Here is a 25,273-nt window from a genome sequence, read left to right as displayed (position 1 = left end):
GCGACTCGTCAGTGAAGATCCCTTTTTGCCAGTCCTGTCTGGTCCAGCGACGGCTGGGTTTGTGCCAGTCCAATGATGCTGTGACACACCGCCCCAGACCATGATGGACCCTCCACCTCCAAATTGATCCCGCTCCAGAGTACACGCCTCGGTGTAACGCTCATTCCTTCGACGATAAATGCAAATCCGACCATCACCCTTGACAAAACCGCGACTCGTCAGTGAAGATCACTTTTTGCCAGTCCTGTCTGGTCCAGCGACGGCTGGGTTTGTGCCCATAGTCGACGTTGTTGCCGGTGATGTCTGGTGAGGACCTGCCTTACAACAGACCTACAAGCCATCAGTCCAGCCTCTCTCAGCCTATTGCGGACAGTCTGAGCACTGATGGAGGGTGTGTGTTCCTGGTGTAACTCGCCAGTTGTTGTTGCCATCCTGACCTGTCCTGCAGGTGTGAAGTTCAGATGTACCGATCCTGTGCAGGTGTTGTTACACGTGGTCTGCCACTGCGAGGACGATCAGCTGTCCGTCCTGTCTCCCTGTAGCACTGCCTTAGGCAACTCACAGTACGGACATTGCAATTTATTGCCCTGGCCACATCTGCAGTCCTCATGCCTCCTTGCAGCATGCCTAAGGCACGTTCACGCAGATGAGCACGGACCCTGGGAATCTTTCTTTTGATGTTTTTCAGAGTCAGTAGAAAGGCCTCTTTAGTGTCCTAAGTTTTCAGAACTGTGACCTTAATTGCCTACCGTCTGTAAGCTGTTAGTGTCTTAACGACCGTTCCACAGGTGCATGTTCATTCATTGTTTATGGTTCATTGAACAAGCATGGGAAACAGTGTTTAAACCCTTTACAATGAAGATCTTTGAAGTTATTTGGATTTTTCCGAATTATCTTTGAAAGACAGGGTACTGAAAAAGGGACGTTTCTTTTTTTGCTGAGTTTACATACTAACATACAATAGCAGTCAAACGTTTGTTCACACCTACTCATTCAAGGGTTTTTCTTTAATTTTTACTATTTTCTACATTGTAGAATAATAGTGAAGACATCAAAACTATGAAATAACACATATGGAATCATGTAGTAATCCAAAAAAAAATCGATTTTAGATTTTAGATTCTTCAAAGTAGCCACCCTTTGCTTTGATGACAGCTTTGCACACGCTTCGCAATCTCTCAACCAGCTTCACCTGGAATGCTTTTCCAACAGTCTTGAAGGAGTTCCCACATATGCTGAGCACTTGTTGGCTGCTTTTCCTTCACCCTGCGGTCCAACTCATCCCAAACCATCTAAATTGGGTTGAGGTCGGGTGATTGTGGCGGCCAAGTAATCTGATGCAGCACTCCATCACTCTCATTCTTGGTCAAATAACCCCTACACAGCCTGGAGGTGTGTTTAGGGTCATTGTCCTGTTGAAAAACAAATGATAGTCCCACTAAACACAAACTAGATGGGATGGCATATCGCTGCAGAATGCTGTGGTAGCCATGCTGGTTAAGTGTGCCTTGAATTCTAAATAAATCACAAACCGTGTACCCAGCAAAGCACCCCCACACCATAACACCTCTTCCTCCATGCTTCACGGTGGGATCCACACAAGCGGAGATAATCCGTTCACCTACTCTGCATCTCACAAAGGCACGGCGGTTGGAACCAAACATTTCTAATTTGGACTCATTTCACTGAAGGGCAGATTTCCACCGGTCTAATGTCCATTGCTCGTGTTTCTTGACCCAAACAAGTCTCTTTTTCTCATTGGTTTCCTTTAGTATTGGTTTCTTTGCAGCAATTCAACCATGAAGGCCTGATTCACGCAGTCTCCTCTGAACAGTTGATGTTGAGATGTGTTTGTTACTTGAACTCTGTGAAGCATTTATTTGGGCAGCAATCTGAGGTGCAGTTAACTTTAATGAATTTATCCTCTGCAGCAGAGGCAGCTCTGTCTTCCTTTCCTGTGTCGGTCCTCATGAGAGCCAGTTTCATCATAGTGCTTAATGTTTTTTTGGACTGCACTTGAAGAAACGTTCAAAGTTCTTTACATTTCCCAGAATGACTGACTTTCACATCTTACAGTAATGCTGGACTGTCATTTCTCTTTGCTTATTTGAGCTGTTCTTGCCATAATCTGGACTTGGTCAAATGCATTAATAAGGAAAGACATTCCACATTCCATTAACTTTTAACAAGGCACACCTTTTAATTGAAATGCATTCCATGTGACCACCTCATGAAGCTGGTTGAGAGAATGCCAAGAGTGTGAAAATCTGTCATCAAGGCAAAGGGTGGCTACTTTGAAGAATGTAAAATCTATAATCTATTTTAATTTGTTTAACACTTTTTTTGTTACTACATGTATTATTTCATAGTTTTGATGTCTTCACCATTATTGTACAATGTAGAAAATTGTAAAAATTAATAAAAACCGTTGAATGAGTAAGTGTGTTCAAACTTTTGACTGGTGCTGTGCATACATACATACATACATACATACATACATACATACATACTGTCACGTTCTGACCTTAGTTCCTTTTTTATGTCTTTATTTTAGTTTGGTCAGAGCGTGAGTTGGGGTGGGCATTCTATGTTGTTTTTCTATGTTTTGTTCTGTTGTTCTATTTCTATGTGTTTGGCCTAGTATGGTTCTCAATCAGAGGCAGGTGTCAGTTATTGTCTCTGATTGAGAGCCATATTTAGGTAGCCTGTTTTCCTTTGTGTTTTGTGGGTGGTTGTTTCCTGTGTCTGTACCATATGGGACTGTTTCGATTTTCGTTTGTTCATTCACGTTGTTATTTTGTATTTTTGTAGTGTTCAGTTTTATATATTAAAATGGGAACTTACCACGCTGCACATTGGTCCGATATCTCTTACTCTTCCTCAGAAGAAGAGGAAAGTCGTTACACATACATACATACATACATACATACATACATACATACATACATACATACATACATACATACATACATACATACATACATACATACATACATACATACATACATACATACATACATACATACATACATACATACATACATACATCAGCATGCAAAGGCTATAAGGAAGTGTGCTGGAGCATTACAACTATTTAAACCACCCCAATGAACTGTCTCATCCTCTCAAGTTACAGCGAGAACTCTTCTCACACATTAAATAATTAAAGTCTAAAATCATTTGCAGTCTGAAAAATAGTGAATTCTTTAGCTTGGGGAATATGGATCAAAGCAGACGCTAAACTAGCGGGTAGTGATTAATGGGGTGGCGTAGCAGGTTAGAAATCAAACATGAACATTACAGTGTGTAAATTAGCCCATAACAGCAGAGTCGGATGGAGATCTCATCTGCTCAAAAGTAAAGCTGTATTTTCTGATAAGGCGTAGGCCAGGTTACAGATCAGCAACATGTTCAACATGAAGCCAAACACTGGTGTGCTGCTGCCTCTGGGAGACTCTGGGTGCTGCAGCTGGAGCCTTAGGTGGGTCAGACCTCTCTAGTATTAGATCAGTCAGATGATGCATTTTCAGTCTTGTCTTTATATCATATCGTCAAGGTTTCGTAACATACTGTATGGTTTGTTCAACAGTGTTTTTTTGTGGTGTTGCATCCACAAGCTGCTTCTATACACATTTAATGATGTCTAGGAGGCTCAACCTTGAACCATGGCACTGTACTAGGTCTTTGAGGCTCTGCATTGGATTATACAGCTGCCGTAATGCACACTGGGCCTCTCTCACTTTATCTTCTGTGTAACTCTGTCTGGAAATCAATTCTTTAAAAAATATATATATTCATCGTAGCGCTTAAACAAGTTTTCAATACTGGCTGTTGCCGTTTTGAATATCCTCAGCACTGTGCTGAAGATTTGTTTTAGTGAATGAAAACAGTTACAAACTGCTGCAAAAGCTCAATTTGGTTTTAATTAATGTGGCAGAAATAAGGAGGGGAAATCACCCAACATGCCGAACTGTTGTTACACGATGCCACATTTAGATGAATGACATTATCATCCCTATTTGTTAAATTGTTCCTTTCAAAATAGAAGATTGGGTGCTCATTGCTTTATAAATTCCCTGTAAGTCACTAAGTCGGTGGAGAAAATCTCCACCATCTGAACCATTGCTTTTCAAGCATGGCAAAACTGGTCCTTGGGAGAAACATGTTATGCTTATTGTTCATGTTTCCTGGGTTTTGTCCTGTTGACAGGGGAAAGATAATCCTTGCTCTCTTAACAAGGATATTATCTACTCCACTGTGGAGAGCTTGTTTTTGGTAAATATGCCACATATGATGAATCGTTCCTTGTATTGTCATTGCAGAAGAAACATTATTTTCACATACCTGGGAGAATACATTTTTTTCACTTACGTTAAAATCCCTAGAATTATAAAACATCTTAATTAAACACCAACGAAGATACTATATATATATAGTATCAACAGTTTCCCGTGTGTATCAAGAACAGTCCACCACCCAAAGGACACCCAGCCAACTTGACATAACTGTGAGAAGCATTGGAGTTTAAATGGGCCAGCATCACTGTGGAATGCTTTTGACACCTTGTAGAGTCCATGCCACGATGAATTGAGGCTGTTCTGAGGGCAAAAGGGCGGGGAGTGCAACTCAATATTCCAAAATTGTTCTTAATGTTTTGTACACTCAGTGTATATATACATACTGTATGTATAACTATGGCTGTTGATTAACTATGTTGTTTCAGAGCACATTCAACATAACCGATAAACCTTAAGCCCAAGTATAGTTTTTCATCTTTAATGTGTTATTTTATTTTTTTATTTTTTTTGCTGGCAGGTAATCTGGTGACGGACTTCATGGAACTGCACTTGGGAGCAGTTCTTTTGTGGGTCCTGGTGTTGGACTGCTGTGGTTGGGCTGAGGCTGGTATCCTCTACCGGGTCCAGGAGGAGCAGCCCCCCAGCACGCTGATAGGCAGCCTGGCATCAGACCAGGGCCTGCCAGACTCTGGTCACTTGTACAAGCTGGAGGTGGGCTCTCCGTACCTGCGTGTGGATGGGAAGACAGGGGACATCTTCACCACAGAGATCCCCATAGACAGGGAGACACTGAGGGACTGCCGCAGTATTGTCAGGGGCAAGCCCTGCTTCCTGGAGTTCGAAGTGTCCGTCACAGACCTAATCCACAACCAGAGCCCCAGGCTCATTGAGGGCCGCATCGAGGTCCAGGACATCAACGACAACACGCCACAGTTCCCCTCCCCCGTGCTCACCATCTCTGTCCCAGAAAACACCCACTTGGGCGCTCTGTTCTCCATCCCCCTGGCCACAGACAGGGACTCAGAGAGGAACGGGGTGGCCGACTACGCCCTCACCGCTGGGCCAGACGCGGCGACGCTCTTCGGCCTGCAAGTGGCGGAAGACAGGGGGGAGAAGCTGCCCCAGCTCATCGTCCTGGGCAGTCTGGACCGGGAGCTCAAAGACTCGTATGACCTGACAATCAAAGCTGTGGACGGAGGTAACCCCCAGCGCTATAGCAGTGCCTTGCTGAGAGTGGTGGTTGCTGATGCTAACGACAATGCTCCGAAGTTTGAGAAGGCCACGTACGAGGCAGAGGTTTCAGAAAACAGCCCTGTGGGACACTCTGTTTTGCAGGTAAAACATTATTTTAATATTGCAGAGTGATCAAGGTGTTGTGTACTCTACTTTATAGATTGGATACAACTTTGACCGTGAGAAGATAAAGTGTTTTATATCCACAACTCATTAGGGTCCAACATGCGGTGCTGGGTTTCTAGATTTTTACCATGATGAAATGCCTGAATGAAGTTACTGAATTTGCAATTTCACAGTGTAGTCTTATTGAACTGCTGCCAAAAGCAGCAAAGCTTGGCCAATTTATTGAACGTTTTTTGAACAATTAGCCCACTCAATAAAGTTTCTTCCCGAGCGGGTATTTTGGTTGACAGTTTTTAAGTCAAATAAACCCTCAGTGTACATTTATTTTCATTACACATGTGTCTCTCTGAAGCTAGGATGGTGTGTTTTCATATTATGGCAAGATATGTTTATAATATGCACATTTAGACTCCCTTGCTTATTGGCCTCTTGCTGTAAACTAACTTCAATGACATTGGGCTGTAAACCTAAACCCCTTACCCATACCTCCATATGCTAACATAATCCCTGAATTCTTACCCTGATCCCAACCTCTAACCTAATCCCTTGTCTCTGATTGCAGGTGAAAGCCAATGACTCTGACATGGGCCCCAATGGAGAGATAGAATACACACTACACCAGGCATTAGACCCAGTGCCAAAACTCCTGAGAATTGATCGCTCCAATGGCATCATCTATGTCAAAGGGCCCTTGGATCGGGAAGAAATCAGCGATTTGACATTCTACGTAGTGGCCAGAGACAAAGGTCCCCAACCCAAAAGCTCCAAGACCTTTGTGACAATCCAGGTGACTGACCAGAACGACAATTCCCCTGCTGTGGAGATCCGTGGGATCGGCCTGGTGATCCACAGTGACGGTGTGGCCAACATATCAGAGGACATGCCAGTGGGCACGGCGGTGGCCCTCGTCCAGGTGTCTGACAGGGACGAGGGGGAGAATGCAGTGGTCACCTGTGTGGTGGCGGGGGACGTGCCCTTCCAACTGCGCCCGGCTAGTGACTCGTCCACTAACAAGAGGAAGTACTTTCTGCAGACTACAACCCCCTTGGACTATGAGAGGGTCAGGGAATACCGTGTGGAGATTGTGGCTGTTGACTCTGGCAACCCAGCTCTTTCCAGTACTAACTCATTGAAGGTGCAGGTGACTGATGTTAACGACAACTCCCCAGTGTTTTCCCCAACCCTGTTTGAGGTTGCGTTTGCAGAGGAGAACCAGCCAGGGGACAAGGTTGTGGACGTGGTTGCCACGGACGCTGATAGCGGAACTAACGCAGAGTTGGTCTATAGCATCGTAGCAGACACATCTACCAGGGGCCTGTTTGAGATTGACCCCGATTCAGGAGAGGTGAGGGCACGGAGCTCACTGGACAGAGAGCATAAAGAACGCTATGAGTTCCGGGTCACTGCGTCCGATAAAGGTTCTCCCAGTCACAGAGGAACAGCCACGGTCGTGGTCAAGGTGCTGGACCGCAATGACAACGACCCCAAGTTCATGCTAAGTGGCTACAGCTTCTCTGTTCTGGAGAACATGCCCCCACTCAGTGCCGTTGGCATGGTGACTGTGCTGGATATGGATCAGGGAGAGAACGCCAGAGTGCAGCTCTCTGTGGAGCCAGACGGAGGGAAGTTTGTGATTCAGAATGGAACAGGAACCATCCTGTCCAGCATCTCCTTTGACCGGGAGAAGGAGAGCAGCTACACCTTCCGTCTGAAGGCCGTAGACGGGGGAGAGCCTCCCAGGTCCTCCTATGTAGGCGTTACCATCAATGTCCTGGATGAAAACGACAATGATCCTGTGGTCACCAAGCCCTCCAACTCCTCCTTCAGACTCCTGTCCCCTCTAGCTACCCCAGAAAGCCGTGTGGAGCTAGTGGAGGCTGAAGACCTGGACACTGGGCCCAATGCAGAAATGGTCTTCAGCATCACTGGAGGAAACCCTTATGAACTCTTCAGCATCTCCTCCACTACTGGGGAAATCACCCTGGCCAAGGAGCTGACCCGGAAACATGGTGGGCTCCATCGCCTGGTGGTGAGGGTGAGTGATGCGGGCAAACCCGCACGCCACGCCACTGCCATGGTGCACATCTACGTCAATGAGACCATTGCTAACATCAGCCTGGTGGAAGCACTGGTGGGACACAGTCTCTACACCCCTCTGGAGACAGACATTGCTGGTGACCCTGACTACGGCCTGGCGGCCCAGCGCAGTAACATTGTGTACGGAAGCCTGGCGGGAGTGGCGGGCGTTGTCATGGTGATCGTAGTGGTGGTGTTTATCCGCCACCGCATTCAGCGGGAGACGAAGAGCGGCTACCAGGCTGGCAAGAAGGAGAACAAGGACCTTTACGCCCCCAAGCAGGGGCCAAAGAATGGCAAAGGCAAGAGGGGCAGGAAAGGAAAGCCCTCCAAGTCCCCTAAGCCCTTGGGAGAGGAGGAGGAGGTCAGTCTCCAGAAGAGTCTCAAGTTCAACCTGGATGGGGTCAACGACAGCCCCAGGATCCACCTGCCCCTGACATACCCCCCAGGCAGCCCTGACCTTGGCAGACACTACCGCTCCAACTCTCCCCTACCATCCATCCAGCTGCAGGCCCAGTCTCCCTCGGCCTCCCAGAAGCACCAGGCAGTCCAGGACCTCCCTGCAACCAACACCTTCGTAGGGACTGGAGGAGACGACAATTCAACAGGCTCAGACCAGTACTCGGATTATAGCTACAAGGCCAGCCAGCCAAAGTACAACAGCAAGCAGGTAAGAGCCAGAGCTTCGAAAGCAAAACAATGATTTGTTTAAATTGCCTGTGACAATGGTAGGAGGTGGTGTGTTGTTAGTGGAGTGGCTGTGATATTTAAGGCTATGGATGGGGGCCATTAACGTTGGAAATTCCACCCCAAAAATAATCAAGCAGCCGTTTCAGAATGTTGTTGGCTACCTGCTTTTTATTGCCTGATTTACACACACAATCAGTAACTAAAAAAGGCTTTAGTAATTAGGAAAACTTCCATCCACTTGGAGGGAGAAAGGGCACATGGGAGTAATAAGAAACAGCTTTTGGACTCCTCTTTTACCGGGGTGGAGACGAGTCTGCCTCTCCTTCTCCCCCCTCTTCCCCCTCTTCCCATGGATTCATTAATCTAGCTGGTGAGCGGAGGAGGTGAGGAAGAGGGCGAGGTTCATGTCTGAGTGACTTACTCTTACACTTCTGCTTGAACTCACGCCCTGTGGTCCATACAGGTCACATGCTCTTATCTTCTCACTGCACTGCACTCCACTTCACTTGGCTTGGCTCTGACCCTTCTACCATTGCCATGGAAACAGAAATATTAATAGTCTCAGAGAGGATTAGAATGCAAAAATAAATTAGGGAGAGTATGTCTGCATGTCTCTGTGCATATATGCGTGCTTGCTTGAATGACTGATTGTGTGCCCTTGTGTGTGTCTGTGTATCTACAAGTGTCTATTAGCTTAACCTGACCTGCGCGGTACAATATGTTCAAGAAATTATCCTATTCTTCAGGAGAAATGGGTGACTGGGCTCTGAATATGTGTGGGACACTTTGAGGATAAGGAAGCTTATCTCCAGCACCCAGTCAGTCACCACTGGTTGGCTAGTGCCTGGTGGGTAATTTCAGCAGATGTTGTCTGACAGCTTGGACAATTGCGAGCCCCTGTGGGTTAAGAGAGTCAGTAGTGTGTACAGTCACCACTGTCTCAGTGATGGACAGCATATACGAGCAAAGTGACAATGAACTGTAGCCCTGCAGTGGGTTTGCATGTTTGGGTCTATGTGAGTAAGTCTGTATTTCCAGGTGGGCTTTGTGTTTGGGTTGTATTTGAGGATATAAATGTCTAATCTAGCTATATGCTACTGCTAGTGTCTGTGTTGTGTGCACCTGTGCATCAAGCTAGCCTCCTCACCTCTCTCTGTTTGTGTTTCTCTGCATGAGTGTGTAAAGTGTTTCAAAACATGTGTGAGTTGATGGAAAGGTGCCGCAAAAACACGGACAGATGTTAAAACTCATGTGACATACCTCAGCAGATGTTACCTCATGTATGGCATCCCCTCTCCCATCAGGAGGAACAGATTGACCAAAATAAATAATAAAGTTGCTGCCTATTGGAGTGACAGATGTGGAGTGGAGAGCTTACTCTAGTCAACCATGCTGGTCTAAACAATGACTCACATTTTCAGTGGGGATGTGCTCAGGTGTCTGTGACTAGAACTGAGCTTCCCAAGGATTCTTGGCAGTGCTGAATGTAAACACACTGGTGCTACCATTCGCTGTCAGCACATATTCATATCTCTGGCAGTTTCACCTCTTCTCTTTTTAGACCTAGCTCCAATAACTGGATGTAGGAGGGTGTTTCTCAAAATGCATACTGCCATGCTCTGAGCATGATAATTGGAGCACGGGAGTGTCGTAGTATGTCCAAATCAAAGTACAGTATGCGAAACGGAGCACGGCTAGCACTTCTCTAATGCGTACTACATATTTTGCAGCATGCATCAATTCAAGCTTCAATAGAAAGTATGCACAGAAAAATGACGCAACCAAGTAAAAAATGCCGGACATTATTTGAGCTGAAGTGAGAGACTTCGGAATGATATGTTGCCTATTCACATCTCATATGATGCCTGACTACAATATTTTATCTTGATACCTGCCTACAATAGCTATGGACTTGCGTAAATTGCAAGCCCATAGTAAGTCAATAGGGCGAACTGACTAGCTACTACTGTTAGCTAGCCAAATAGCCACAAAGAATTATTAGCTAGCTAGCTAGCCACGAAGAATCTACCCATTAATTTTAGGTCCTGTTTGCCTGTTAAACTATATGGTTAGCTACATTATTATGATTCACATATAGCTAGCTGAGTTAAACTTTTGCTTTGTGTATATCTTGTTTCGTCTCTATTGCGATTGTCCTGGCTGGAAGAAGGTTCAGTGAATGGGTAAGTCCATAGTAAATCAATAGCGCTAACTGGCTAGCTAGCTAGCCACTAAGAATTGGCAGCTAGCTACCCACGAATAATGTACATCTAACTTGCATAACATACGTTTTAGGTAATTTGTGACGGTTAACTAGCTGGCTAGCTAGATTATTACGATTCACATAGAGCTTATTAGATAATTATGAAGTAAAATATTTGCTTTGTGATATGTTGTTTTTTCTCTATTGTTGCCATTGTCCTGGCTGGAAGAAGGTTCAGTGAATGGGGAGATGCAGCGAGAGGTAGGGAGAGTGTGAGTGCTTTACAAATGTAATGTTTTATGCATTCTTCACACTCTTATCCTCACAAGAACGTACTCAAGAGAACATCCTTGGAGAATGCACTTACAGCATGGGAATGTGGAGCAGGGTAGTATGCATATTGAAAAACACCCTTAGTGTACAAAACATTAGGAACGTAGACTGACCAGGTGAATCCAGGTGAAAGCTATGATCCCTTATTGATGTCACTTGTTAAATCCACTTCAATCAATGTAGATGAAGGGGAGGAGGGCTGCAAGGGAAAGTATTGAGTAGCCAGTTAAATCGTGCATATTTCAAACGGCCTCGTACTCAATTCTTGCTCGTACAATATGCATATTATTATTATTATTGGATAGAAAACACTCTCTAGTTTCTAAAACCGTTGGAATTATTTCTCTGAGTGAAACAGAACTCCTTCTGCAGCACTTTTCCTGACCAGGAAGTGAAATGTCAGAAATCGATGCTCTGTTCAACTTCTTGCCTATACATGGGCATAAGACGTAAGAGCCTACGTACATTTCATACACCTTCCCCTGGTTGGTCAAGAGGTGGTGAGAGAAAATGTTTTGTGTTTATCTTGGTCTAAGGTGGAATAAAAGCTCTTTCTTTGACGTGACCGTCCACTTCCGGTTTCTGGAGCGCGCAAAGGGGACATGGATTTGGCTTCTTTTTAGCTGTTGTTATGAACGAATAACTTCTCCGTCTTAGATTTTTTTTGATACATGTGTCCATATCATCGTAAAGTATGTTTTTTCAATATAGTTTAATCAGATTATTGAAATTTCTTCGGGAGTTTTGCCGTGATCCGTTCTCTGACTTTGATTACGTTGGAGATATATGTAGCACTTGGCAAGTGCCCATGCTAAATGAAGAGGGGAATTTGCCGTTCCAGTTCAAAACAACGACTTTTCTGGACAAAGAACACCTTGTCCAACATTCTGACGAAAGATCACCAAAAGTAAGAAACATTTTATAATGCTATTTCTAATATCTGTCGTGCATGTGAACTGGCCGTCGGCGCCCAAGTGTTTCTGGCTATTGTGGCTACGCTAATATAGCGCTACATTTTGTTTTCGCTGTAAAACATTTAATAAATCGGAAATATTGTCTGGAATCACAAGATGCCTGTCTTTCAATTGCTGCACACTATGTATTTTTCTGAAATGTTTTATGATGAGTAATTAGGTATTTGACGTTGGTGTCTGTAAATATTATGGCTGCTTTCGGTGCAATTTCTGATTGTAGCTGAAATGTGAACTATGATTTATACCTGAAATATGCAAATTTTTCGAACAAAACATATGCTATACATAAATATGTTATCAGACTGTCATCTGATGAAGTTTTTTCTTGGTTAGTGGCTATTTATTTCTTTATTTGGTCGAATTTGTGATAGCTAGTGATGGAGTAAGAAACTGATGGAGTTAGAAAAGTGGTGTCTTTTGCTAACGTGGTTAGCTAATAGATTTACATATTTTGTCTTCCCTGTAAAACATTTTAAAAATCGGACATGTTGGCTTGATTCACAAGATGTGTACCTTTCATATGCTGTATTGGACTTGGTAATGTGTGAAAGTTAAATATTTAAAAAATATATATTTTGAATTTCGCGCCCTGCACTTGAGCTGGATGTTGTCATAAGTGTACCGGTGTCGGGCTGCCGCCCAAACAGGTTAAAGAAGGATTTTGAAGCCTTAAAAGAATTGAGACAGTTTCCCGTGTGTATGAAGAATGGTCCACCACCCAAAGAACATACAGCCAACTTGACACACCTGTGGGAAGCATTGGAGTCAACATGGGTGAGCATCTTTGTGGAACGCTTCCGTTTCCTTGTAGAGTCCATGCCCCGACAAATTGAGGCTGTTCTGAGGGCAAAAGGGGGTGCAACTCAATATTAGGAAGGTGTTCCTAATGTTTGTACAATCAGTGTATTAGGATCAAGTAAACAACCACTTAATTTCCCAGTGGCGTCATCTGGTCTGGACAGAGCTGTGTGAAGCCTATGGCTGTGTCCCAATCCAAAGGCAGCTGCCTACCTGCCTCCAAAGACCTTAGTAGGTAGGACTTTTCCAGTAGGTAACTGTTATTTGGGGCAGCATCACGTGACAACGCATTCACATTCCACCGAGTGCCAGACATTTAGTTACATTGTAGTCACTGTAGCACCGTGAGCAACTAGTGCTAGCAATTCAGTGAACAACTATCCCAAAATGGAAATATCTGACACAAATAACAAGATAACAAGTAACAGAATTGATCTCCTCAGTACCTGTTCATGAATTAAGTTGACACCGACCAGAATACTTAGCCTACAGTATAGGGTCCTCCTCTAGCATATTGCTTGGTCTGCAGCTCCATCTTTGTGGAATGTGGACATGACAGGTAGGGTTGTATGCATGATACAAACTACAGTTTTTTGAGATAGCTAAGCTATTTTACTGACTATTTAAGAATGATTAATAGCCAGAATAGTAGTGTTTCACTGTGAAGCTAATACTGCGTTAGAGCTGCTAATGTTTTATTCTAATGAGTAGGCTTGCATTGTGATTCCTAAACTATCACACCCGCACATATTATTAAATGACTCTGAGCTCAAGATAACATGATTTTATAGGTGATATGATGCAATCTAACTAGATTAGAAGGCTACTTCATCCTAATGTTAGCTAAATGCATTGAATACCCCAAAAATATACTGGCATGTGATAAAGGATAACATGTCCAATATAACTATATAAATGCATATCTAACAGGAATATACAGTGCGTTTGGAAAGTATTCAGACCCTTGACTTTTTCCACGTTTTGTTGCATTACAGCCTTATTGGAAAATTGATTCGATTGTTTTTCCCCCTCACCAATCTACAAAAAATACCCCATAATAACAAAGCAAAAACTGTTTTGTTTTTTTAGAAATGCTTGCAAATATATAAAAAATATAAAACTGAAGTATCACATTTACATACGTTTTCAGACCGTTTACTCAGTACTTTCTTGAAGCACCTTTGGCAGCGATTACAGCCTCGACTCTTCTTGGGTATGATACCACAAGCTTGGCACACCTGTATTTGGGGAGTTTCTTCTATTCTTCTCTGCAGAGCCTTGCAAGCTCTGTCAGGTTGGATGGGGACCGTCGCTGCACATTCGGAGACTTTTCCCGAAACCACTCCTGCATTGTCATGGCTGTGTGCTTAGGGTTGTTGTCCTGTTGGAAGGTGAACCGTCACCCCAGTCTGAGGTCCTGAGCGCTCTGGTGCAGGTTTTCATCAAGGATCTCTATACTTTGCTCCATTCATCTTTCCCTCAATCATGACTAGTCTCCCAGTCCTTGCCTCTGAAAAACATCCCCACAGCATGATGCTGCCAGGTTTCCTCCAGACGTGGCGCTTGGCATTCAGGTCAAAGAGTTCAATCTTGGTTTCATCAGACCAGACAATGTTGTTTCTCATGGTCTGAGAGTCTTTAGGTGCATTTTGGCAAACTCCAAGCGGGCTGTTATGTTCCTTTTACTGACAAGTGGCTTCCATCTGGCCTGATTGGTGTAGTGCTGCAGAGATGGTTTTCCTTCTGGAAGGTTCTGCCATCTGCACAGAGGAACTCAGGAGCTCTGTCAGAGTGACCATCATGTTCTTGGTCACCTCCCTGACCAAGCCCTTCTGCCCTGATTGCTCAGTTTGGCTGGGAGGCCAGCTCTAGGAAGAGTCTTGGCGGTTCCAAACTTTTTCTGTTTAAGAATGATGGAGTTCAATGTGTTCTTGGGGACCTTCAATGCTGCAGAAATGTTTTGGTACTCTTCCCCAGATCTGTGTCTCCGACACGATCCTGTCTCAGAGCTCTACGCACAATTCCTTCGACCTCATAGCTTGGTTTTTGCTCCGACATGCACTGTCAATTGTGGGGACATTATATAGACAGGTGTGTGCCTTTCCAAATCATGTCCAATCAAATGAATTTACCCCAGGTAGACTCCAATCAAGTTGTAGAAACAAATCAAGGTAAATGTAAACAGTGTAATGTAAACAGGATTCACCTGAGCTCAATTTCGATTCTCATAGCAAAGAGTCTGAATACTTATGAATATGAAGTATTTCTGTTTTTATGTTTAATACATTTCGAAAATTTTCAAAAAACGTATTTTCACTTTGTCATTATTGGGTATTGTGTGTAGATTGATGAGGATTTTATATTTATTTAATCCGTTTAAGAATAAGTTTGTAACGTAAACAAAATATGGATAAAGTCAAGGGGTCTGAATACTTTCCGAATGCACAGTATATTCAATTAAATGAATGCAGCATTGTAATATTATTGATGTCTTTCTCTTGCAGAGGATTAGTCAGATGAACTGCAGTGACCAGATGCCCGAGACTAAAAACATGTGGAGACATCAGCACTTGTCATTTTGAATAACTGTTAACATTTGTATTGTTTTTTCTGTATCTGTGCATGAGTCGTTAAAACACATGCCATTGTACAAAATAAGCAATTCCCAAGTGAGGGACATCAATGAGATTAACTTCCAACATACATAAGCTTGTTCAATACACGAGGGCACATTTTGTCAGGACAACCATGGGTTTTTGTTTTTATAGACAGGCCAGGAGTTTACAGGTTTTTGTTTTTAGAGACAGACGAGGAGTTTTCAGGTTTTTGTTCCATCCCTAGCCCTTCACTAACCTATATCAACTAATTGTGGTCTACATTGAAAACTTGCAGACAGTGCATTCCCCTGGGACAGAAAGTGACATCTGTATTTTAGAATGCAAAAGTTACAATTTCCTGACAAATCTGCATGATTAACCATAACATGGGTGAATCTATTTATCTCTAACATTGTGATGTTGCACACTCCTGAATAATATCATTGGATATGGTGATTATCCTGGTGGCTAGGAGGTTCCCGACAAGTTATTTACATCTGTAGGGTGTCAGGGTGGGATGTCCTTCAAACCCGGAACAAGCAGAGACGAGAGGAGAAATGAACCTCACTGCTCAAATATCAGTGCTGTTTCAAGTTGCTGAAGCCATACCTACCTTTATTAATGTGCAATCGTTTTGGTAACAGTTTTCCATATTTTTAAGCTTGATCAAGTTGTTTACACTACGAGTAGAATAACTTAGCCTCTAATGTAAACTAGTAACACCAAACCCAATGGTGCAACAAAATAGGGGAAGGGAAAGTGACAAGAGAAAGTTAGCTAACGTTAGGTAAACAGACACTGTATGCAGCTTGCTAGCAAGCTAGCAAAACAGAGTCATCAACGGAATGCACAAATTATTTGGCTGGCTAACAAGCCTAGATTGAACAGAACACAGATGGCTGCATTTCCTATAGTTTTCATCAGATGTTGTTAATAAAATGTCTTATCTCCAAACGAGTCGGGCAGAAACGTTTTCTCCTGCCAAGCCATTGCAATGTGGTGCCCACTTTAGTCCCTGAAAACAGATGGGAAAAAAACTATTTGCAGCATGTCTTTAGCTGGCTAGCAAGTTCACCAATTCATTATTTAAAAACTCTCCAGGTCTTCACAATTGACGCAATGCTGAATCTATGATTAGGCCTAGTTAGTTTACATGTTCATCTCTAAACAACCGATAAACAGGACGAAATCGACTACTAACTAGCTATCGCGTCCGGCGTGTTGGCAATGCTAGCTTTTTCAAGCAGAAATTTGCTTCTTGCAACACAAACTCAAAAAAGTTCTGGGACACTGTAAAGTCCATGGAGAATAAGAACACCTCCTCCCAGCTGCCCACTGCACTGAGGACAGGAAACACTGTCACCACCGATAAATCCACTATAATTGAGAATTTCAATAAGCATTTTTCTACACCTGGCTACCCCTACCCCGGTCAACAGCACTGCACCCCCCACAGCAACTCGCCCAAGCCTTCCCCATTTCTCCTTCTCCCAAATCCAGTCAGCTGATGTTCTGAAAGAGCTGCAAAATCTGGACCCCTACAAATCAGCCGGGCTAGACAAGCTGGACCCTTTCTTTCTAAAATGATCTGCCGAAATTGTTGCAACCCCTATTACTAGCCTGTTCAACCTCTCTTCGTGTCGTCTGAGATTCCCAAAGATTGGAAAGCAGATGCAGTCATCCCCCTCCTCAAAGGGGGGGACACTCTTGACCCAAACTGCTACAGACCTATATCTATCCTACCCTGCCTTTCTAAGGTCTTCGAAAGCGAAGTTAACAAACAGATTACCGACCATTTCGAATCCCACCATAACTTCTCCGCTATGCAATCTGGTTTTAGAGCTGGTCATGGGTGCACCTCAGCCACCCTCAAGGTCCTAAACGATATCCTAACCGCCATCGATAAGAAACAATACTGTGCAGCCGTATTCATTGACCTGGCCAAGGCTTTCGACTCTGTTAATCACCACATCCTCATCGGCAGACTCGATAGCCTTGGTTTCTCAAATGATTGCCTCGCATGGTTCACCAACTACTTCTCTGATAGAGTTCAGTGTGTCAAATCGGAGGGCCTGTTGTCCGGGCCTCTGGCAGTCTCTATGGGGGTGCCACAGGGTTCAATTCTTGGACCGACTCTCTTCTCTGTATACATCAATGATGTCGCTCTTGCTGCTGGTGAGTCTCTGATCCACCTCTACGCAGACGACACCATTCTGTATACTTCTGGCCCTTCTTTGGACACTGTGTTAACAACCCTCCAGACGAGCTTCAATGCCATATAACTCTCCTTCTGTGGCCTCCAATTGCTCTTAAATACAAGTAAAACTAAATGCATGCTCTTCAACCGATCGCTGCCTGCACCTGCCCGCCCGTCCAGTCACTACTCTGGACGGTTCTGACTTAGAATATGTGAACAACTACAAATACCTAGGTGTCTGGTTAGACTGTAAACTCTCCTTCCAGACTCACATCAAACATCTCCAATCCAAAGTTAAATCTAGAATTGCCTTCCTATTTCGCAATAAAGCATCCTTCACTCATGCTGCCAAACATACCCTTGTAAAACTGACCATCCTACCGATCCTCGACTTCGGCGATGTCATTTACAAAATAGCCTCCAATACCCTACTCAATAAATTGGATGCAGTCTATCACAGTGCCATCCGTTTTGTCACCAAAGCCCCATATAATACCCACCACTGCGACCTGTACGCTCTCGTTGGCTGGCCCTCGCTTCATACTCGTCGCCAAACCCACTGGCTCCAGGTCATCTACAAGTCTCTGCTAGGTAAAGTCCTCCCTTATCTCAGCTCACTGGTCACCATAGCAGCACCCACCTGTTGCACACTCTCCAGCAGGTATATCTCTCTGGTCACCACCAAAACCAATTCTTCCTTTGGCCGCCTCTCCTTCCAGGTCTCTGCTGCCAATGACTGGAATGAACTACAAAAATCTCTGAAACTGGAAACACTTATCTCCCTCACTAGCTTTAAGCACCAGCTGTCAGAGCAGCTCACAGATTACTGCACCTGTACATAGCCTATCTATAATTTAGCCCTAACATCTACCTCTCCCCCTACTGTATTTATTTATTTTGCTCCTTTGCACCCCATTATTTCTATCTTTACTTTGCACATTCTTCCACTGCAAATCTACCATTCCAGTGTTTTACTTGCTATATTATATTTACTTCGCCACCATGGCCTTTTTTTTGCCTTTACCTCCCTTATCTCACCTCATTTGCTCACATTGTATATACTTATTTTTTCTACTGTATTATTGACTGTATGTTTGTTTTACTCCATGTGTAACTCTGTGTTGTTGTATGTGTCGAACTGCTTTACTTTATCTTGGCCAGGTCGCAGTTGTAAATGAGAACTTGTTCTCAACTTGCCTACCTGGTTAAATAAAGGTGAAATAAAATCTAATAATAATACAATTTAAAAAAAGGGCTGATAAACACCAGTTGATAAACATCATATGAAAGTGATCTGTTGATCATTTTAACAAAATGTTGGTGTTAAATAAACGTTATACTTACATTAAGTTATTCCTTATTCTTCTGAGAAATGTTTTCCCAAGTGGGCACAACATTTGGGGAATTTTGGGATGCTGCCTTCAAAATCGCCCCAATGAAGGCACCTTAGAGCAGCATTTTAAGTTACTTTAGGATTGGTACATCCCCATTTTGATGTCCTCCTAGAAATGCTGCCTCAAAGGGCAGCATTCTTGTCGATTGGGACACAACCTATACAGCTTACGTGTGTTTGTGTTTGTGTTTGTGTAAGTGATTGAGCTTGACGTTAAGGCATGGTGGGGTCACGAGGTTGGGTTCAGGGATGCATTTATAGGTTTTCCCAACGTGTTCTACCTCACTCCGAATGTGTGAAATTACATGACGGTTGCCGGGGAGACCATTAGCTTACATTGAGCCCAGTGTTGATAATTAGCCCATTCAGGCCAAAGATTGGACACCTTTTTACATAGCATTTTAATGATGTGTCCCTACTCCTTAGGAGAGAAAGAACCAGTGTGAGAGATATTAGCACACAGTGAAAGATCAAGGGAAAGGCCTTCCCAGTTCATTTTTAAGTGGGCGTGATGAGCGCTTGTGAAGCCGTAAATCTGTACTTAAATTAAATCCACACAATTAAAATGCCTTATTAGTCAGAGATAGCTGAGTGTTGTCCCCCTGTGGGGCTCCGCCTTCATCTCAGCACTGCAGTGGGCAGCTAGCTAACTCCATCTCCAGCCAACCTGAAGGATTCTCACAGAGGATTCAGGGCTAGCCTTAATTAACCCTACTTCATTGTTCAACTGGCCATACACTGGATGAACTCTAGGCATCCCTGTGAGCTGGGATTAACCCAATTTGGGTTCGCTATCTGAGAGGTGCAGAGATGCATTTCAGGGGGCGAGGCCACAAGCAGAATCTCCTCATCTCCACAGATGGTTTACAACACGGTTATGCCTAATACTCAATTTCTTGCTTTCTTCCTGAGACCTCAGAAACCCTCAGATCAGAGCACATCCATGATGTATTTAACTGCAGTCGTTCTCTCGTTCTCTTCTGCTCCCTCGCTTCCTCTCTGTTTTTCTCCCCCCTCCTCTAACTATTTCTCTCTTGATCCATCCATCTGGAAGTCACCCTTATCAGACACATAGTCACACACCCACACTCAGACACATGGTGCAGATACATCTTCTACTATCTGATTCAAAACATTCTACCAGACACTTCCCACACATCCTCTGTAGCAGAACTTAGTCAGGGAACAACGTAGAATTAGGAGGAAGTATTTGGTAGCAGACCAAGACCCGCCTTCACCCTGAGGGGAACAACAGCAATTATCTGCAAATATTTTGTTCGTAGATACTGGAGAGACATGTCCCACTGAGGGAAATTCACCATGTAATGACTAATTCTAATACACCTGGAGCTACAGCAAGCCTCCCACTGGGGTGATAGAGTCAACACAGTGAGGACAAGGAAGACAGCCGAGAAGCAAACAACTTCAATTAGCACACTGGCTCTAATGAAAGTGGGGGTCTTTGAACCAGGACAAAGGGATTGATTTCATTGGCATAGGATTTTTAGACAGAGTAGTCTAGGTTTGCCATCTGAGATTGCCAGGCCTGGCCTTGCATTAAGGGATTAGCAAGTGTGCAACCTCTCTGAGATGGACTTGTCTGGGCTGGGTGGACTCTGAGACGGTATGTTGGGTGTGAACGGTGAGAATGTAAAGTGAAATCACAGTGCACTCTGTGCTGCCGCTGTGTTGAAGTGGGCAATTTAAAGCTAACTTTCCCTTGATTACCTGTTAAAAGAGATTACAGCTGGAGACCAAGGAGACTCTCGGGGCACATTCAATCCAAACCAAACCCACAGGCTAGCTAGAGCAAACCTACAGATGGGTTGCCATATTAACTTATATATGGCACCTGTACACAGGAAAAAGGAAGACGATAATGATCTTCAAGCCCAACATGCTCCCCTATAACATGATTCTGGCAATACCACTAATATATTCATATCTGTGACGCAATAGAATTCTATTCCCTTTCCCCCCAACCATAACCTCGGTTGATTTTATCAAATTATCTGACTTGCTTGTTGATGCATTTGGAAAATAATTGGCAAATAATATTAGAAAGTGACACTCCCAGCATCTATCTGAACCCAATGGAAAGCTGAGCCTTTGGTTCCCTATGTTCTCTTCTCACTTCTCTGCAGACAGAGAAGCTTTCTGCAGGCTGCCCATGGTCAGATTCCCACTTTTATGTAAACATTTAATGAGAAGCTCCTTTAGGTAAAGCTGTGTGGAGGCTCAGCTCCCTGATGGCATTGCCTTTAGCTCAGATATTTTATCACCACACATCCCAGCCTCCTTACCTTCTGCCAGGCAGATTAGTGCTTTTATCAATAAGCAGCTTACTGCCAAAGCGTCCCTCAATAATGTGCCATGGTATTTTCTCTCCTGCTGCTATAACTCTGAGGCTCCTCTCTCTTCCCCATCTCCCTCTCTCTCTCCCTATGTCTTCCCCTCTCTCTCTTGCACTCTTTCTCCTCTCTCTCATTTTCCCACTTTCTCTAACTCTGACTATTGTTAACTATCCTCTCATCTGTAAGTGTGAGGAGTGTGAAATCTGCCTGTGTGTAGTTAAGCAGGGTTTGGCTAATTGTCAAAGATTGTTGTTTTCTGAAGGCCATATAACTATCATGTTTATTTATAGGGCGGCGCACAATTGGCCCAGCGTCATCCGGGTTTGGCCAGGGTAGGCCGACATTGTAAATAAGAATTTGTTCTTAACTGACTTGCCTAGTTAAATAAAAGTTCAATAAAAAAATGTAATACAAATTTAGTCAGAGTAATCACTCCCACCTATCCAGTGTGGGAATTGATTAAGATAAAAACCCAGACTAGACTGTCTCTAACCAAGCATTGGGATGGTCAAACCAATGGAAATGTACAGAAACTCCAGAATGTTTAACATTGCAGAGGTGTTTAGTCCCTGAGAGAGAGAGAGAGAGATAGACAGAGAGAGAGAGTGAGAGAGAGAGAGAGAGAGACAGAGACAAAGAGTATATTATCTACTTCACTTGCTTTGGAAATGTTAACATATGTTTCCCATGCCAATAAAGCCCCTTGAATTGAAATGAATTGAGATAGTCTACAGGTCAGATAAGGAACCCAGACAGAGCCTGGGAGAGTCAGTAGGAGAACAACAACAGACTCATCAACAGACAACAGACCCATAACCACATTAGAGGTCCTGTATAGAGCACCCAAAAAATCCATTAGGAAAGTATATACCTTTAATGCTACTTACCCACAGAGGTGCCCAGTTACACAGATTCAATCAAGTTTATTTATTTAATTGTAGATTAAAATGTCATGTTTTGCATAATACCCAAGTCAGCCAAAGGCCACATTTCATTGGAAATCTTTAGACCCAATAGATTTTTATCTGTTCTGCTGTGGTTACACAAGGCTCATTTCAATACATCCTTATTAGAATGATAATTCCAATTTACACAATGTTTCAGTAAGTTAACAGAGACATGGATGTCAGCAATACTTGTTGTGAAGTTGATTTTATCGGTAACCGTTATGCACTGATTCATTTTTTCATGTGTTTACGGTGTTTCTATCTCTGAGTGTGTAAGATGGCGCCGGAGCAGAAGGCAGACGGCAGACGTTTTACGTGCCCCCAACCGGTTGTGTTTTTTTGTTTGTTTTTCTGCGTTGTTTGTAACTTATTTTTTTACTCTTTTTGTACATAATGTTGCCGCTACTGTCTCTTATGACCAAAAATAACTTCTAGACATCAGGATTGCGATTACTCACCACGGACTAGCAGAATCCTTTTTCTTCTTTTACGACTCTGATAAGCCTGAGGCGGAGGATATATGGCTCCCTCGGGAACAAGCCCCGACCCCAGTGATCTGTGTGAAGAGGAGACGGAGAAAGAGAGGCCGGAGAGCGGGCTGCCTTCTGAGAAGTCGGAGGCGATCGAATAAACCCCCTTTGGACAATTGGACAATAAAATGGACGAGTTACTGGGAAGATTAAACTACAAATGGGATATTATAAACTGTAACATCTTATGCTTCACGGAGTCATGGCTGAAAGACGACAATATCAACATACAGCTGACTGGCTATACGATGTACCGGCAGGATAGAACAGCGGCGTCTGGTAAGACAAGGGGCGGCAGTCTATGTATTTTTGTAAACAACAGCTGGTGCACAATATCTAAGGAAGTCTCGAGCTATTGCTCGCCTGAGGTAAAGTTTCTCATGATAAGCTGCAGACCATACTACCTACCGAGAAAATTTTCATCTATATTCTTTGTAGCTGTATACATACCACCACAGTCAGAGGCTGGCACTAAGTTAGCATTGAATGAGCTGTATTCCGCCATGAGCAAACAAGAAAACGCTCACCAAGAGGCAGCGCTCCTAGTAGCCGGGGACTTCAATGCAGGGAAACTTAAATCAGTTTTACCAAATTTCTATCCGAGTGTTAAATGTGCAACCAGAGGGAAAATAACTCTGGATCACCTATACTCCACACACAGAGATGCATACAAAGCTCTCCCTCACAACTCCATTTGGCAAATCTGACCATAATTCCATCCTCCTGAATCCTGCTTACAAGCAAAAATTAAAGCAGGAAGCACCAGTGACTAGATCAATAAAAAAATGGTCAGATGTAGCAGATGCTAAGCTACAGGACTGTTTTGCAAGCACAGACTGGAATATGTTCCAGGATTCCTCCAATGACACTGAGAAGTACACCACATCTGTCATTGGCTTCATCAATAAGTGCATCGATGATGTCGTCGATTACGTACATACCCCAACCAGAAGTCATGGATTACAGACAGCATCCGCACTGAGCTAAAGGCTAGAGCGGCCGCTTTCAAGGAGTGGGACTCTAACCCAGAAGCTTATAAGAAATCCCGCTATGCCCTCCGACGAACCATCAAACAGGCAAAGCGTCAATACAGGTCTAAGATCGAGTCATACTACACCGGTTCTGACGTTCGTCGAATGTGGCAGGGCCTGCAAACCATTACAGACTACAAAGGGAAGCACAGCCAAGAGCTGCCCAATGACACAAGCCTACCGTACGAGCTAAACTACTTATATGCTCGCTTCGAGGCGAATAACACTGAAACATGCATGAGAGCACCAGCTGTACCGGAAGACTGTGTGATCACGCTCTCCGCAGCCGATGTGAGTAAGACCTTTAAACAGGTCAACATTCATAAGGCCTCAGGTACAGACGGATTACCAGGACGTGTACAGCGAGCATGTGCTGACCAACTGGCAAGTGTCTTCACTGACATTTTCAAACTCTCCCTGTCTGAGTCTGTAATATCAACATGTTTTAAGCAGACCAACATAGTGCCTGTGCCCAAGAACACTAAGGTAACCTGCCTAAATTACTACCGACCTGTAGCACTCACGTCTGTAGCCATGAAGTGCTTTGAAAGGCTGGTCATGGCTCACATCAACACCATCATCCCAGAAACCCTAGACCCACTCCAATTTGCGTACCGCCCCAACAGATCCCCAGATCATGCAGTCTTTATTGCACTCCACGCTGCCCTGGACAAAAGGAGCACCTATGTGAGAATGCTATTCATTGACTACAGCTCAACGTTCAATACCATAGTGCCCTTTAAGCTCATCAATAAGCTAAGGACCCTGGGACTAAACACCTCCCTCTGCAACTGGATCCTGGACTTTCTGACGGGCTGCCCCCAGGTTGTAAGGGTAGGTAACAACACATCCGACACGCTGATTCTCAATACAGGGGCCCCTCAGGGGTGTGTGCTCAGCCCCCTCCTGTACTTCCTGTTCACTCATGACTGCACGGCCAGGCACGACTCCAAAACCATCATTAAATTTGCCGATGACAAAACAGTGGTAGGCCTGATCACCGAAAACAACGAGACAGCTTATAGGGAGGAGGTCAGAGACCTGGCCGTGTGGTGCCAGGACAACAACCCCTCCCTCAACGTGATATAGACAAAGGAGATGATTGTGGACTACAGGAAAAAGAGGATCGAGCACGCCCCCATTCTCATCGACAGGGCTGCAGTGGAGCAGGTTGAGAGCTTCAAGTTCCTTGGTGTCCACATCACCAACAAACTAACATGGTCCAAGCACACCATGACATTCGTGAAGCGGGCACGACAAGAGATACTTATTTTCCACCATAATTTGCAAATAAATTCATTAAAAATCCTACAATGTGATTTTCTGGATTTATTTTTCTCATTTTGTCTGTCATAGTTGAAGTGTACCTATGATGAAAATGACAGGCCTCTCTCATCTTTTTAAGTGGGAGGACTTGCACAATTGGTGGCTGACTAAATACTTTTTTGCCCCACTGTATGTACATACTACCTCAACTAACCGGTGCCCCTCAC

General features: G+C 43.9%; 1 protein-coding gene across 1 annotated transcript in view; it reads left to right on the top strand.

Moving 5' to 3' along the window:
• The first annotated feature begins 4,835 nt into the window (after positions 1-4,835).
• Positions 4,836-25,273, top strand: part of LOC120057527 (protocadherin-1-like) — an 82,362-nt gene continuing 61,924 nt past the window's right edge. Inside the window, exons 1-2 of the mRNA XM_039006121.1 lie at positions 4,836-5,633; positions 6,220-8,403. Coding sequence (XP_038862049.1) covers positions 4,836-5,633; positions 6,220-8,403 — 2,982 coding nt within the window. The remainder of the gene's footprint in view (positions 5,634-6,219; positions 8,404-25,273) is intronic.

This window comes from Salvelinus namaycush, chromosome 12, assembly GCF_016432855.1.
Source record: "Salvelinus namaycush isolate Seneca chromosome 12, SaNama_1.0, whole genome shotgun sequence".
Taxonomy (NCBI): Eukaryota; Metazoa; Chordata; class Actinopteri; order Salmoniformes; family Salmonidae; genus Salvelinus; species Salvelinus namaycush.
This window is presented reverse-complemented; position numbering and strand designations above follow the sequence as displayed.